General features: G+C 49.9%; 1 protein-coding gene across 2 annotated transcripts in view; it reads right to left on the bottom strand.

The window, feature by feature from the left end:
* The window catches only part of ASTN2 (astrotactin 2), a 742,933-nt gene that overhangs the window by 291,298 nt on the left and 438,857 nt on the right, over positions 1–12,778 (bottom strand). For both annotated transcript variants that reach the window (XM_059657840.1, XM_059657842.1), the window contains exon 12: positions 4,079–4,245. In XM_059657840.1, the coding sequence (XP_059513823.1) occupies positions 4,079–4,245 (167 nt within the window). The remainder of the gene's footprint in view (positions 1–4,078; positions 4,246–12,778) is intronic.

The following is a 12,778-nucleotide window of genomic DNA, read 5'->3' as shown; positions in this document are numbered from 1 at the left end:
ACAGTTCTTAAATTGATGACAAAAATACCTGTAGGATTTGCAGCTGGTTGGAAAAATACAGGTAACTTTATGCTTCGAGTAGGTACTTTGTCACCTGCGTGCGATTTGCAGATGCGACTAGCACTAACCACTGCACAGTGAGACTGCTGACTGACTGGCTCACTCAACTCGTGCATGAATCGCGCGCACCTCCCCAGCACTGTGTGTCCTGTGGCCTGCTTGTGCTGCATCTCCCGTCGCCCGAGTGATGGACACCCCCCACTTCTTGCCATGCCACTTCTTCAAAATAGACTCGCCCAGGCCGAAAACCGACTTCTGTGCATGAGCCATGAAGTTTCAAACGCACTGTACATGCGTGCCCGCACGTGGTATTTTGTGGAAGAGCCACACTCAAGGGGCCAAAGAGCCACATGTGGCTCGTGAGCCATGGTTTGCTGACCACTAGCATATAGGAAACAGCTTTCTTATTGCATTAATTCAGGAAAAGATGTGCACCCTCTGGGGGGAAAAGCAAAAACACACAACCTTTCTTTTCTCAAGCAAGGACAACTACATAACCAGGTAGGTGTGGGTTGTTTTTCCCCTGTTCAGTTGGGTTGCCAAGAAGCACAGAGCTAATGTATAGACAAGCTCCCATTTCAGGCTCCTGAAATCTTATTCTCCCTCACCCTTTCTCTCCTCACAAATGTCTCTGATAGGCCCTATCTTTCTATTATACAGGTTGGATCTACGTGGAAAATATTAAACCCTCTTGGAAGAATGCACAGTATATACTGTACACACACACACACACACACACACACACACACAGCAAACATGGTTGCTAGGTAACTTGCCAAGGTCTTAGAGGAAAGTAACGTTCCCTCACCTATAAGATTTCATTGTAAATGCCTTCGCTTAGCATCCAATGACCTTATACCTATCTCAAAATCACCGGCTGCTCTCTACCATCCGGTACCTGTGCTCCATCAACATCCATCAGGACCAAGGCTCAGCCACCTGTCCCCAGGGTCCCCTTTGTCCCTGGTAGGCACAGACTTGTGCTCCATACTTCTCTGCATTCTCAGCATCCCAGGAAAGACTGAGCACAGAGTAGGTGCAACACATCTTAGGCAGATGAATTCCTAGTTCAACAATTACGGTTTGGAAGAAGTCTTTGGGCCAAGCAATGGGAAATGACAATGGGGACGCACAGGTGACTAAGGCCCAGTCTCTGCTCACCAGGTGCTCCCAGTGTGACTGGGACCAGACAGGAAAGCAGGTAAGTCAACAGAGCAGTGGGGCTACCACCGGGAGAAGCACAAGGTGGGGGGGCACTAAGTGACCCCAGAGAAAGGATTCCTGGCTCACTTAGGAGGAACTTGGCCTGACTAGGGGCTAAGAACCAGGGCAGCTAGCCAGAGGTCCCATCTGCAAGAGGTGTCAAAATTTCACCAGAATGACTTAGAATTTAAGGCAAATATAAATGGATCTCTCCCTTGCCAGAGGGTCTTGTGGGTAGAAATAAAAAATACAAAGCAAAATAAGACAATAAAAAGTCCTGCTTTGCATACCCTAACCCTACTCAGTAATTATTGAGCCAATATTTAAATAGTATCCCCTTGAAAGGAGGAGGTATTATGTTACCCAGCCCAGGGCAATTGCACCTCCCACCCCTGCACCCCTCAGCCCTGCACCCCTGCGGGGCTCAGAGAAGTCTTGCTGGGGAAGGTGACACAGCTGTCCAAGGAAAAAGAAACACACAAATGGTGAGGGCACAGAGAAGAGGGGAGAGGCCGAGGGAGAAAGGTTATCCAAACATCAGAAGCTGAGGCCGGGAGGCCTCATTCAGGAGGAGGAATGGCTAGAAATGCTGCTGGGAAGGCCGGACTGGGAACAACCTCTCTAGCCCTGTTAACTAAGGAACTCCGCTTAGCAACATGTTTTTTAATGCTGACAGTATCACAGATGTCTCCATTTCCACCTCTTACCACCGCCCTCCTTTGCCCCACTCCACCCCATCCCCATCCCACCCCAGGCCTTCATCAGAGAGCACTTACTATGCGTCAGGTCACCCAGCAAAGATGTGGGGCACTACAATACTAGCCACATGACCCTGGGCACAATCCCTAACCTTGATGGAGTTTCATTAAATGTAAAGGACCTGCACGCTTCACAACCATCCTTACAGTGAGGTCGACATTATGAAAACTATAGAGCTGAGGAAAGTGAAAGTCAGGGGTCTGAGAGATGCAGAGGTGGAGAGCTAGGACCAGAACCCAACCTGTCGGCCCCCCTTGACCACGGCCCTGTGCTGTGGGTAGCTGAGACCTCAAAATCCACAGGTGCCGTCGCTGCGCGGTTACTGCTGTTATTTGCAACAGAAGGACACCTCCCCCGAAGTGCACAGGGGGAAAATAACAATGATAGAACACGACTGATTCTGTAGTCAGCCTCGGTTCGGAGCCCATGCATAATTTACTCCACTAGTTCTGCAGTCACTTAAGCACAGGAGAGCCTGCTATAAATTCAGGTCTGCATACAGTAATTTATTTCTTATTTATTTTACTGACACATATCCAGGTCTCAGGTGAGCTCCCCCAACCCCTTCTGCAAGGCACCTGCAGCTCAGGTGGCACGGGGGCTGAGAGGGCAGCCCTGAAAATAAGCCCCACGATGAAAACCGGACCCCACAGATTAGAACCAGGCAGGGAAATTAATTTTCTCTTGAACCGAGATGAAACGCATACCCACTCCTCCACCCCCTTTTCCGTAACACGCGAGGCTGAAAAGGTCGTTGTGTGCCTTTATCCTCCTTTGCTGTCTAGTGATGCGCTGAGCGTGCCTCAGTGACTAACATTCTCACTGACCACGGGATTATTTTTCTGAGTCACAGAATGTCAAAAGGTGAGGAGGTTTTCTAATATGCAGACCTCAGCAGAAAGAGAGCAACGAGAGGGAAAAAGGCTTTCACTTTCTTGAGTGATTGCTGAGGACCAACCAGCATGTTAGATGCTATGTCTGACGGGGTAACAACCACTGAGTCCTCAATGTAGGCATCGTTGTCCAAATGTCTCATTTCATAGGTGGTCAAACTGTGGCCGTGAGGGAAAGTGACTTGTCTCAGGCCACTCAGCAAGTCGGTAGGCGTGTGCCCCTTCTTTCCATCTCAGACTAAATTAAAAACTCCCTGAATTCTTAGCTTTTGTCAGCATGGCTCCCTTTCCATCTCCCCGCCCCCAGTTAACCATCCCTATAGACAAGGGCACTAGGGCAGAGAGAGGCCAAGCCCTGCACCTGGCACTGCTACCTTCCTGCAGACACAATCGTTGGAACCTGGGCCAAGCCCATGCTTGTAACACCACACCTGCTGATTTCTTAGTGCCACCCCCATGGTGCCTGCACTTGTCTCCTAACTGCACTACCAGGCTCGCAGGAGGATGCAGAAGGGGCAGGAGGCTTCTGCACAAACTAATTCTGACCCTAGGATGCAGGCTGCCCATGGATCACATTTATTGTAATTATTAAGTAACTAGAGGCCCGGTGCATGAAATTTGCGCACGTGTCCCTTAGCCTGGCCTGTGCCCTCTTGCAGTCCGAGAGCTATTGGACATCCTTAATGCTGCTGCAGAGACGGGAGAGGCTCCCTCCACTGCCTCTGTGCTCACCAGCCATGAGCCCGGCTCAGGGCTTCCGGCTAAGCAGCGCTCCCCCTGTGGGAGTGCACTGACCACCAGGGGGCAGCTCCTGTATTGAGCGTCTGCCCTCTGGTGGTTAGTGTGCGTCATAGCAGCCAGTTGTTCTGCCGTTCAGTCGATTTGCATATTGGCCTTTTATTATATAGGATTATTTATGCTTCCTCCTAATAAATTGAAGACTGAGCACAGAGTAGGTGCAACAAATCTTAGGTAGATGAATTCCTAGTTCAACAATTACAGTTTGGAAGTGCAGAGGTTATGTACACTCTTGCCTTCTACCTCTTGGGCTGCAAGAGCAGAGGCGGGTGGCCGGGCCCCACCTGGCCAAGCTGTCTTTCCAGGCCTTGGCTCCATATCCCCTGCCCCTGGGAAGGGAGTGGCTGGGCCTGGGCAACACTCACCCGCAGAACATGAAGATGGTGCTGGAGGTGGCATCGTAGGGCAGAGGCAGGGCCTGCTGCAGGCACAGCTGCTCGCAGCCGCCATTGAAGCCGTCAGAGCAGTCGATGCCTTTGGAGTGGTCGTAGCAACCGGAGCCGTCCTTCATGGGCCGCAGCTCCTCGGGACACTGCCCAGAGAGAGAGCGACAGGGAGTTATGGCCGAGGCGGCGGCGGGTCCCCTCACACCCTTTCCTCCCACCTTCTGAAAAGGAACATGAAGTTTCCTTTGGCCAACGACAACTGAGTGGCCTTGGTCAAGTCCCTGCACCTCTCTGAACCTCGGTGTGCCCACCTGTACAATGGGACGTTTGCCAGTATCTGCTTCGTAGAATTGTGAGAATGAAGAGAGATAATGTCCCCAAAGTGCTTAGCGTGGGGTGGCTCATGGGCTAACCACACGGCAAATGTTAGCTGCTGTGAGCATTGACATTGCTGGGAACATCATCATCATCGTGCTTATTGTAATTGTGAAATTAGGTCTGCTGCTATAAAGGTCATTTAGAGAGGCAGCCGGATGCAATTTAAAGAGCTTCTACCCAGCATGAGTTTCCATTCAAGCTCATCCCCTTCTCCCTGTGTGATCCAGGGCAACATACTCACCTTCTCTGAGCCTTAACTTCCTCATCTGTTAAATGGGCTGAAGGTGGATCATGAAGATGTATACTTTACTTCAAAATTTGGCACCACCTTGGTACTCATAAAATGTGAGTTCTCTTCCTTCCTGCCTTAAATCTGCCACTTCTCCACCATTGTGCTTGGAGCCCTAAAGGAGATGCCCGCATACTCCCATCAGGAGGCCTTCTAACTAACTTGCTGGTCTCCAGCCTGCCCTCCTCACACCGCCCTCTGAATGGCCATTGGAGTGATATTTCTAAATAGCATCACTCTCCAGCTTAAATAAAAGAATGATTTTTAAGTGCCCACAGTAACCTGAATCTTCCTTAAATCTTCCATCCAGCCACTTGCATGTTCTTCCACATCGCCCAACGGGTGCCCTCTGGACCCCAAAATCCTCAACGATCCAACCCTGAGTGGCTCAGACAAATGCTCTTGTTGGTGGGCCTGGCGCCTGCAAAATGCTCTGTGAACGCAAGATCTTGTGCTAGAGGGACAACTGGCTATTTCACTTAGTTCTCTGCCCTTTGAGGAGGCTGAGCGCATCTCCACTCCAGGAGCTGGAGGAGCCCTTGCAACTCTCCTGTGTGCGGGAGAGACGGCGAGGCACTAAGTTTTCATTTCAGTCATCCTGCTGGCATTTCCTGTCCACAAAGATGAACCCGCAGGGCCCAGCCCTCCCCATCCATCACTGAACACAGCTGATTAAAACGCCTCCCCTCCCCGGTGTACTCCCCGCTCCCAACCAGCTCCCTGGTGCCTTCACTCTGAACAGCATCAATAACAACACACACACACACACACACACACACACACACACACACACACACACACACACAAATTTACAAAAACCACAGCAGCAAACAAAAGGTCAGCCCTCCTGGAAATTAAATTTTGCTTAAGAAGGATTCATAATTACAGATGCAGGACGGAGTTCTTCGAGACATTTGAGACTGGCGCCAGGAAGGACGACGGAGAAAGTAGGTTATAAATGGCCTTTGTCAAACTGCAGAAAGGTTATAAGACTGGCCACATTTTGTGCTTAAGAAGAAAAATCAATTTTCCATGTGAGCAAAGTGCTGTACATATTAATACGAGCTCAGAGGAAGCCTCTGCTTGTCTGGGAACACTTGCTGGTAGACATGAGGGCACCTGGTCAAGGGGTCATTTAGAGCCATTGGCTGGTCATGGGGCTGGGTCTGTCTGTCTGTCTGTCTGCAGACACTCAGGGATGTAATTTGGATGGAATTACTGACCTTCTCACCAGGTGACAAGAGATATCTGGGGCAGGATATTATAGTTCTCATTCCCCGCCTACACCCTACCACTTTTGTCTTTTCAAAAAGAATGTTCTATAAGCCAGACATATTCTGAACACTTTACCCATTTTTACTTAGTTAATCTTTCTAGCAAACCTGTGAGGTAGTGTGGTGCTCCCAAAGGTATGTCCCTGTCCTACCCCCTGGGAACTGTGAATGTTACTTCTATAGTACAGTTTTTGCAGGTGTGATATAACTAAGGCCCGTGACATGAGGAGGTCACCCTGGATTAGCCAGGTAGGTCTGAAGGCCATCACCAATGTCCTTATGAGAGAGGCACAGAGAGATCACACATACAGAGGAGAGACCACATGGAGGCAGAGCAGAGATCGGACTGATGTGGCCACAAGACAGCAAATGCTGCAGCCACCAGAAGCCGGAAGAAGCAAGGAAGTATTCTCTCCTAGAGCATTTGGAGGGCAGACACCCTGCTGACAGCTTGATCTCAGACTTCCAGACCCCCAGACCTGTGAGAGAACACATTTCTATTGTCTTACACCACCCAATTCATGGTACTTTGGTGCAGCAGTCCTAGCCAAATGCAATGCTTTTTGTTTTCAGCTCCTTGATTTTGGGGGGTCATTTGTTACGCAGCAGTAGATAACTAATACAGTGAGCTAAATGTGTCACCTGCTTAGCCAAGTGCTCAGCAACTGGTAGCTGCTGTTTTGAAAGAATTTCTAAATCTAGTTTAAGAGATAAGAAATACACATATCTGCCAGACAAAGAACTAGTTATAGAAGAAGCATAAAGGAGTAAAAAGTGAAAACTCTGCTGAAATGAATGGCCAGGGAATATTGGGGTAGGGAGGCCTTGGCCAGGGAAGTCTTGGAGGGCAGAGATGCCACTGGAGCAGAAGGGAGATGCCCTAGGATGCTAGAAAGAAAAAGCTCAGAGCCCTTGCCCAGCCATCACGATGCACTTGCCTTGTGACTTTGGAGCCTCAGTTTCTCTCTTTACATGGGGGGAGACAGCTTGCAGACAAGGCTATGCAGACTGAAAGCAGGTCTAAGTTTCATATAGGCTTTAGGACACTGAGCACCCAGGCCTCAGCTCCCTCAGCATGGGGACATCAGAGCCTCTCTTGGAGGCATTTCTGGAAACTAGGAAAAAAAAAAAAAACACCTAACAGGCACTCAAGAAATGAATACAATGGGTGCAGGTTTAATTCTTAGAAAGCTGCCAAACTTTTCCAGGGTGGCTGTACTATTTTTTTAAAATATATTTTTATTGATTTCAGAGAGGAAGGGAGAGGGAGAGATAGAAACATCAATGATGAGAGAGAATCATTGATCAGCTGCCTCCTGCCTGCCCTCTAGAGGGGATTGAGCCCACATGTGCCCTGACTGGGAATCAAACTGTGACCTCCTGGTTCATGGGTTGATGCCCAACCACTGAGCCACAGTGCCCAGGCATGGTTGTACTATGCTAAATCCCCACCAGCAATGCATAAGCAATCCGGTTTCCCCACTTCCTCATCAGTATCTGATGCTGTCAATATTTTTTATCTTAGCCACCCGACAGGTGAATAGCAGTATCTCACTGTGGTTTTAATGTGCATTTCCCCAATGGTGAATGATGCTGAACATCCTTTGTGTTTATTTTCAGTCTGTATCTCTGCGGTGCGATGTCTCTTGCCCGTTTTCTAATTAGATTGCTTGAGGTTTTTTTACTGCTAAGTTTTGAAAGTTCTTTATATTTTCCAGACACTAGACTTTTGTTAGATGTGTGGTTTGCAAATATTCTCTCCCCGACTCCGTGACTTGTCTTGTCTTCAAATGAGCTTTCATGGAGCAAATGTTTTTAATTTTGATAAAAATCCAAGTTATCATTTTCTCTCTTATGGATCATACGCTGGAATCTAAGGACTTTTGGCCAAGCCCCAATCCCGAAGATTTTCTCATGTGCACACGTGTGTGTGCGTGTGTGTATGTGGATGCGTGTTCTAGAAATATCAATAGCATTTTGTTTTGTGGTTGATTCTGTGATGCATTTCAAGTGCATTTCTGCACGAGGTGTGAGGATTTCATTGAGGTTTGACATTTTGCCTATGAAAGTGTACTTGAGCCTGGCTGGGTTTCTCAGTGGTTAGAGCATCCCCCTCGGACTGAAGGGTTGTGGGTTCGATTCCCGGTCAAGGGCACATTCCTCAGCTGTGGGTTCCATCCCTGGCCCCAGTCGGGGCATCTGCGGGAGGCAACCAACCAATGTGTCCCTCTCACGTGGACTCATTCTCCCCCCACCCCTCTCTCCCTTTCACTCTGTCTGAAAATCAATGGAAAAAATATCCTTGGGTGAGGATTTTTTTTAAAAAGATAGTGTACCTACCAGCCTCCCTTTTCTAAAAAAGGCCTCCCCCACCCCCCCATTAAGTTGCTTTCGCACCTTTGTAAAAGAAACACACTAAGCTCACCTTCCTGGCTCCCTTCTGGGTTCTGTGTGCTCTTCCACGGATCTGTCTCTGTTCTCCCACCAACCCCACACAGTCTGGGTTACTGTAGCTATTTCAGGCTAGAAACAGAGTCGACTGAGTCCTTCCATTTTATTCTTTTTCAAAATAAGTCTCGCCCACTGTAGCTCCTTTGCCTTTCCACATACGTTTCAGAAAAATCTAGTCTGTATCTATTTAAAGAATCACGCTGAGGTTCTGACAGAGATTACATTAAACCTTCATGTGGATGCGGAGGGGACGGAGATTTCTCCTAGAATGGTGATGTCTAAGGAGGGTCTGTCTTGTTAGGCTGCCTTTCCTGGCACTTGGGCTGAAGAGAGCAGGCCTTTGGAGTTGTCATCTCTTTTGGTTTTGTTTGTTCTGGTCTTTGCCAACCGTGTTTCGGTTGCTGGTTCCTTCCACTCCAAATTTGGGACATGAGGGGAAGAAAGAAATTCCAAAGCCCTGAGCACTATATCTTCCTTTGGGTCCCCAAATCCTTAGCTGGCCTGCCTCCTTTTCTCCACTTCCCACAGCCCTATGTTTGTTTCATATGTAACCTACAGGCTTTTTAGTTGTAGTTCATGGGAAGATCGAGAAAGGACATTGACTCCCCCAACAGCCTGTTTTTGCACAGCCCCAGAGCTCAGAATGTATTCTTACTAAAAAAAAACCACACTTTTTTTTTTTTTGGCATTTCTTTAAGGAAGAATATAAGATAAAGAAATATGACCGCATGTGACTTTCAACGTCTAATATATTTACTGCAGGGTCCTTACACAGAAAAGTTGCCCTCCCAGACTTCAGCCTAGGGCAGTGGTCGGCAAACTCATTAGTCAACAGAGCCAAATACCAACAGTACAAGATTGAAATTTCTTTTGAGAGCCAAATTTTTTAAACTTAAACTATATAGGTAAGTACATAAGGGGCCAAAGAGCTCGCAACCACTGGGCCTAGGGGAATGCATCTTAAGTTTATTCCAAGTACAGCTGGAAGGCACTGGAGGGCTGTTGGCAGGGGAATGAGGTGATTTGATTTGCTACTTTACAGAGATTACTGGTTAGTGAATTCAATTATCTGTAAGCACTTTATTAGAATCATAAAAGAGGGCCTGGGGAGGCAGGCCCTGGGGGACCAGGAGTGGCTAAAGAAAGGGGCAGGTCTATCTGATGAAGACCCCCCTCCTTGGAGGGCTGCTCCTTTGCCCGGAGGTTCTGCAGTAAGTAGGTGGGAGAGCTCAGCTCTAACCCCCTCAGCTTGGCTCCAGGATTTCACAGTCCCCACTGGGCTCCAACCCAGACAAGGACTCACAGGGGGACCCTGGGCCTGGGTCCCTGAGCCTGAAGGCCTTGAAGACTGAGAGGGAAGGGGTATCCAGGGGATCCCCAGCTGTCCCCATCACAGGCTGGCCCTCCCTCAGCCTCCTCCATCCCCTGAGCCTGCTCTCCCTCTTTCCCAGCCCAGCTTTGCATCAGGACCAAGCCATTTGTTTCTGTTTATAATTATGCATTTTAATGTTCATTAATTATGGAATGCAAATTGCTCCAAGTGCAAACTTTGTAATGAGCTGCTCTCCCATCCCGCCCCCAGGTCTAGAAGGTGGGCCAGCTGTTCTGAGCAGAAAGGAAAACAACCAACTTACAAAGCAGAAGTTTCCCTGGGGCCTGAGGCTCTCCTAGAATATCAGCTTGGAAGACCTCGCAAGGTGCTGGAGGAGAGCCCTGCCCCTCTCCCGGGCTCTGGGGGACATGGTGTGGACATTCTCTGGCACCTTGGGCCTGAGGGGCAGGGTGCGGAAAGAACTCCAGCCTTAAACCCAGCCTCTTGCAGGCTCACACTGAGCTAGTCACTTGGTGTCTCTGGGCCTCAGTTACAACATCTGTAGACCTGATCATGACCAAACCATCCCCAGAGTGGGAGTGGCAGACCAATGGATGCTGGAGAGGAGAAGCCAGCTCCCACCAAGCCTTTCATGGCAACGATGAAATGCGACAAGGCAGCAAAGGTGAGGTTAGATATGAATGAAAGGCTCGGCACACTGTCAGCCACTTGGGATCCTGCAGCTGCTAGGGAAGTCAGCTACTTCCTTCCTGCGTGCCTTGCCTCTCCAAGCCTCAGTCTCCACATCTCTACACCAGAGAAAAGAAGTCCTGCCTCCTTGGGCTTGTGAGAGAACCAAACCAGATCCAAGCCCTGCCCACAATGGCAGGGCCTCAACGAAGCTGTTGTGGATGCCTTGTTACCTTCCCCCAAGTGGGAAATGCATCCAGGAGCCATGGGAGGGGACCCCACACATGCAGACGGGGGAGGAAGACGGCCACAGGCAAGTTTTGCTCTTCCCAGCAATGTTCAGGTAGGACCAGCACCATCCTGTTCGCTTTGCAGATGAGGAAACTAAAGCCCAGAGAGGCCAAGTGAATTGCCCGAGGCCACACAGGAAAGGGGAGTCTCCTGTGTCCACCTTAAGGGGTCCCCGACTGCTACCAGGTGCTCTCTCCTTTGATGCACATGGAGATAGCGGGCTAGGATGTCTCGGTGGTTTGGACTGGTTCCAGGACTCTACAAACTTCCAGGGAAGGTCACTGGTGGGTAAGAGGGGACTTAGAAAGGTTGCTGGCAGTGATCTCCCATACACAGATCAGAGATATCAGCCTGGGAAGAGAAGGAAGTGAAATGGATATTTCTTGAGCACCTACTATGTGCTGAACGTTTTTCCATGTGTTGTTTCTTCAATCCCTACAACAAAACTCAGGGGCACCTCTAAGCTGTACCCATTTCACAAGCAAATTTACTGAGGAGCACACAGCTAAGTAAGGGCTGCTGAGCCCTTTGGTACGCACCATCCCTTGGACTGGAGGCTGGGGTGGCTTGGCTCTCCTTGTCCCAGGAGGCGTCGGGTGTACTTGCTGAAGTGGGGGTGAGTGGAGGCCCAGGCCCCCGCCCTCTCCCTCCTCAGCCTCAATCTGTCACCAAGGCCACCATCACCCGGCTGTCACAGCCGGCATTAATTTGAACGGCCAGAGCATCGAGAGCCCCTTATTACTAGGAGTTTTAATCAACTCATGCCAATTTAGCTGCCACTCAATGTGTGCTGGGCTGTGATGCCGACAGGGAGGAAGGGGTGGGCATGCAAAAAAGGATTAAGGGATCAATATCCCTGGTAATGGAGGGCTGAAGCCCTGGGCACCACCAGGGGATCTGGGGCCTCCTGGAGGAAGCAGAGCCTGTCCCCAGCCCCAAGGGGAGCTCCCGGACACACAGCCCAAGCTTCCCTGCCTCACCTGGCCCTCCACACACCCAGCAATGCCTGCTGCGTGCAAGGTCCTTGGTCCCTGCTCTGCCCTCGGCCGGGCCTGCCCTGATCTTCTGGGAGATTCCTATGTATCTATCATTCACAGCTCAGAGAGCCCCCATGCAGGTCCTTCCTGACCCCCAGAGCAGAGGGATGCTAAGGAGACAGAAAGAAACGAAGTCGAATCCAGACACAGCTACTGCCTAGCTGTGTGACTCCGGGCAGGTCACCACACCTTCCTGACCTTGGTTTCCCCATTTAAAAACGGACTTGATAATGAAGAGCTGCCTCCTGGGGTGGCTGGGAGCACAGGGCCACAGTGGACAAGACAAAGGACCCTCGTGCGGAAGCCCCTACTTCCTTTCGATGCCCAGAGTCAGCAGGCATCATTTTCCCTTCTCTCCCTTGTTAATGGCTCTCCCAGCAGGCGGGCCGGGTTCTGGTTCACAGTGCGTCTTCCCGTGAATCTCTGGGCCTTTGAGGGGAGTGTCACACACACAGTTTCCTCCCCTCAGCACCAGCCCAGTGCCCAGCACAGGGCAGGGAGTCACCTGGGGTGGCCCTTGGGGTCAGGCGGGCCCGGCTTGAGTCTGACCTGGCTTTGCCCCTTACTAGCTGTGCAATGTTAGCCAGTCACTTCATTAACCTCAGAGCCTCAATTCTCTCAATACAAAATGAGCCTAATTATACCTATTCAGACTTGCTATGGGGGAAAAAAATCAGACATCTGATGATGTCCCTGGCATAGCGCCTGGTGCATGGGAAGCTGTCCACTGTTATAAAAATTTAGCTCTTGTGATTACTATCACTCAGTATTTGCTGCACAGTGAATATTTTTGGAATGTAATAAGATGTCTGGTTGCATGGCTTAGTTCTGGCCTGAGTTTCAGTGAAATACCAACAAGCTATTCTCCCCTCCTGCCAGCCGTCTGGGCTGCATCACACACTGAAGACACGAGAAAGGGAAACCCAAAGGCTCTGAGCACCTACTGTGGCCCTGTTG

The sequence above is a fragment of the Myotis daubentonii genome, chromosome 11 (assembly GCF_963259705.1).
Source record: "Myotis daubentonii chromosome 11, mMyoDau2.1, whole genome shotgun sequence".
NCBI lineage: Eukaryota > Metazoa > Chordata > Mammalia > Chiroptera > Vespertilionidae > Myotis > Myotis daubentonii.
This window is presented reverse-complemented; position numbering and strand designations above follow the sequence as displayed.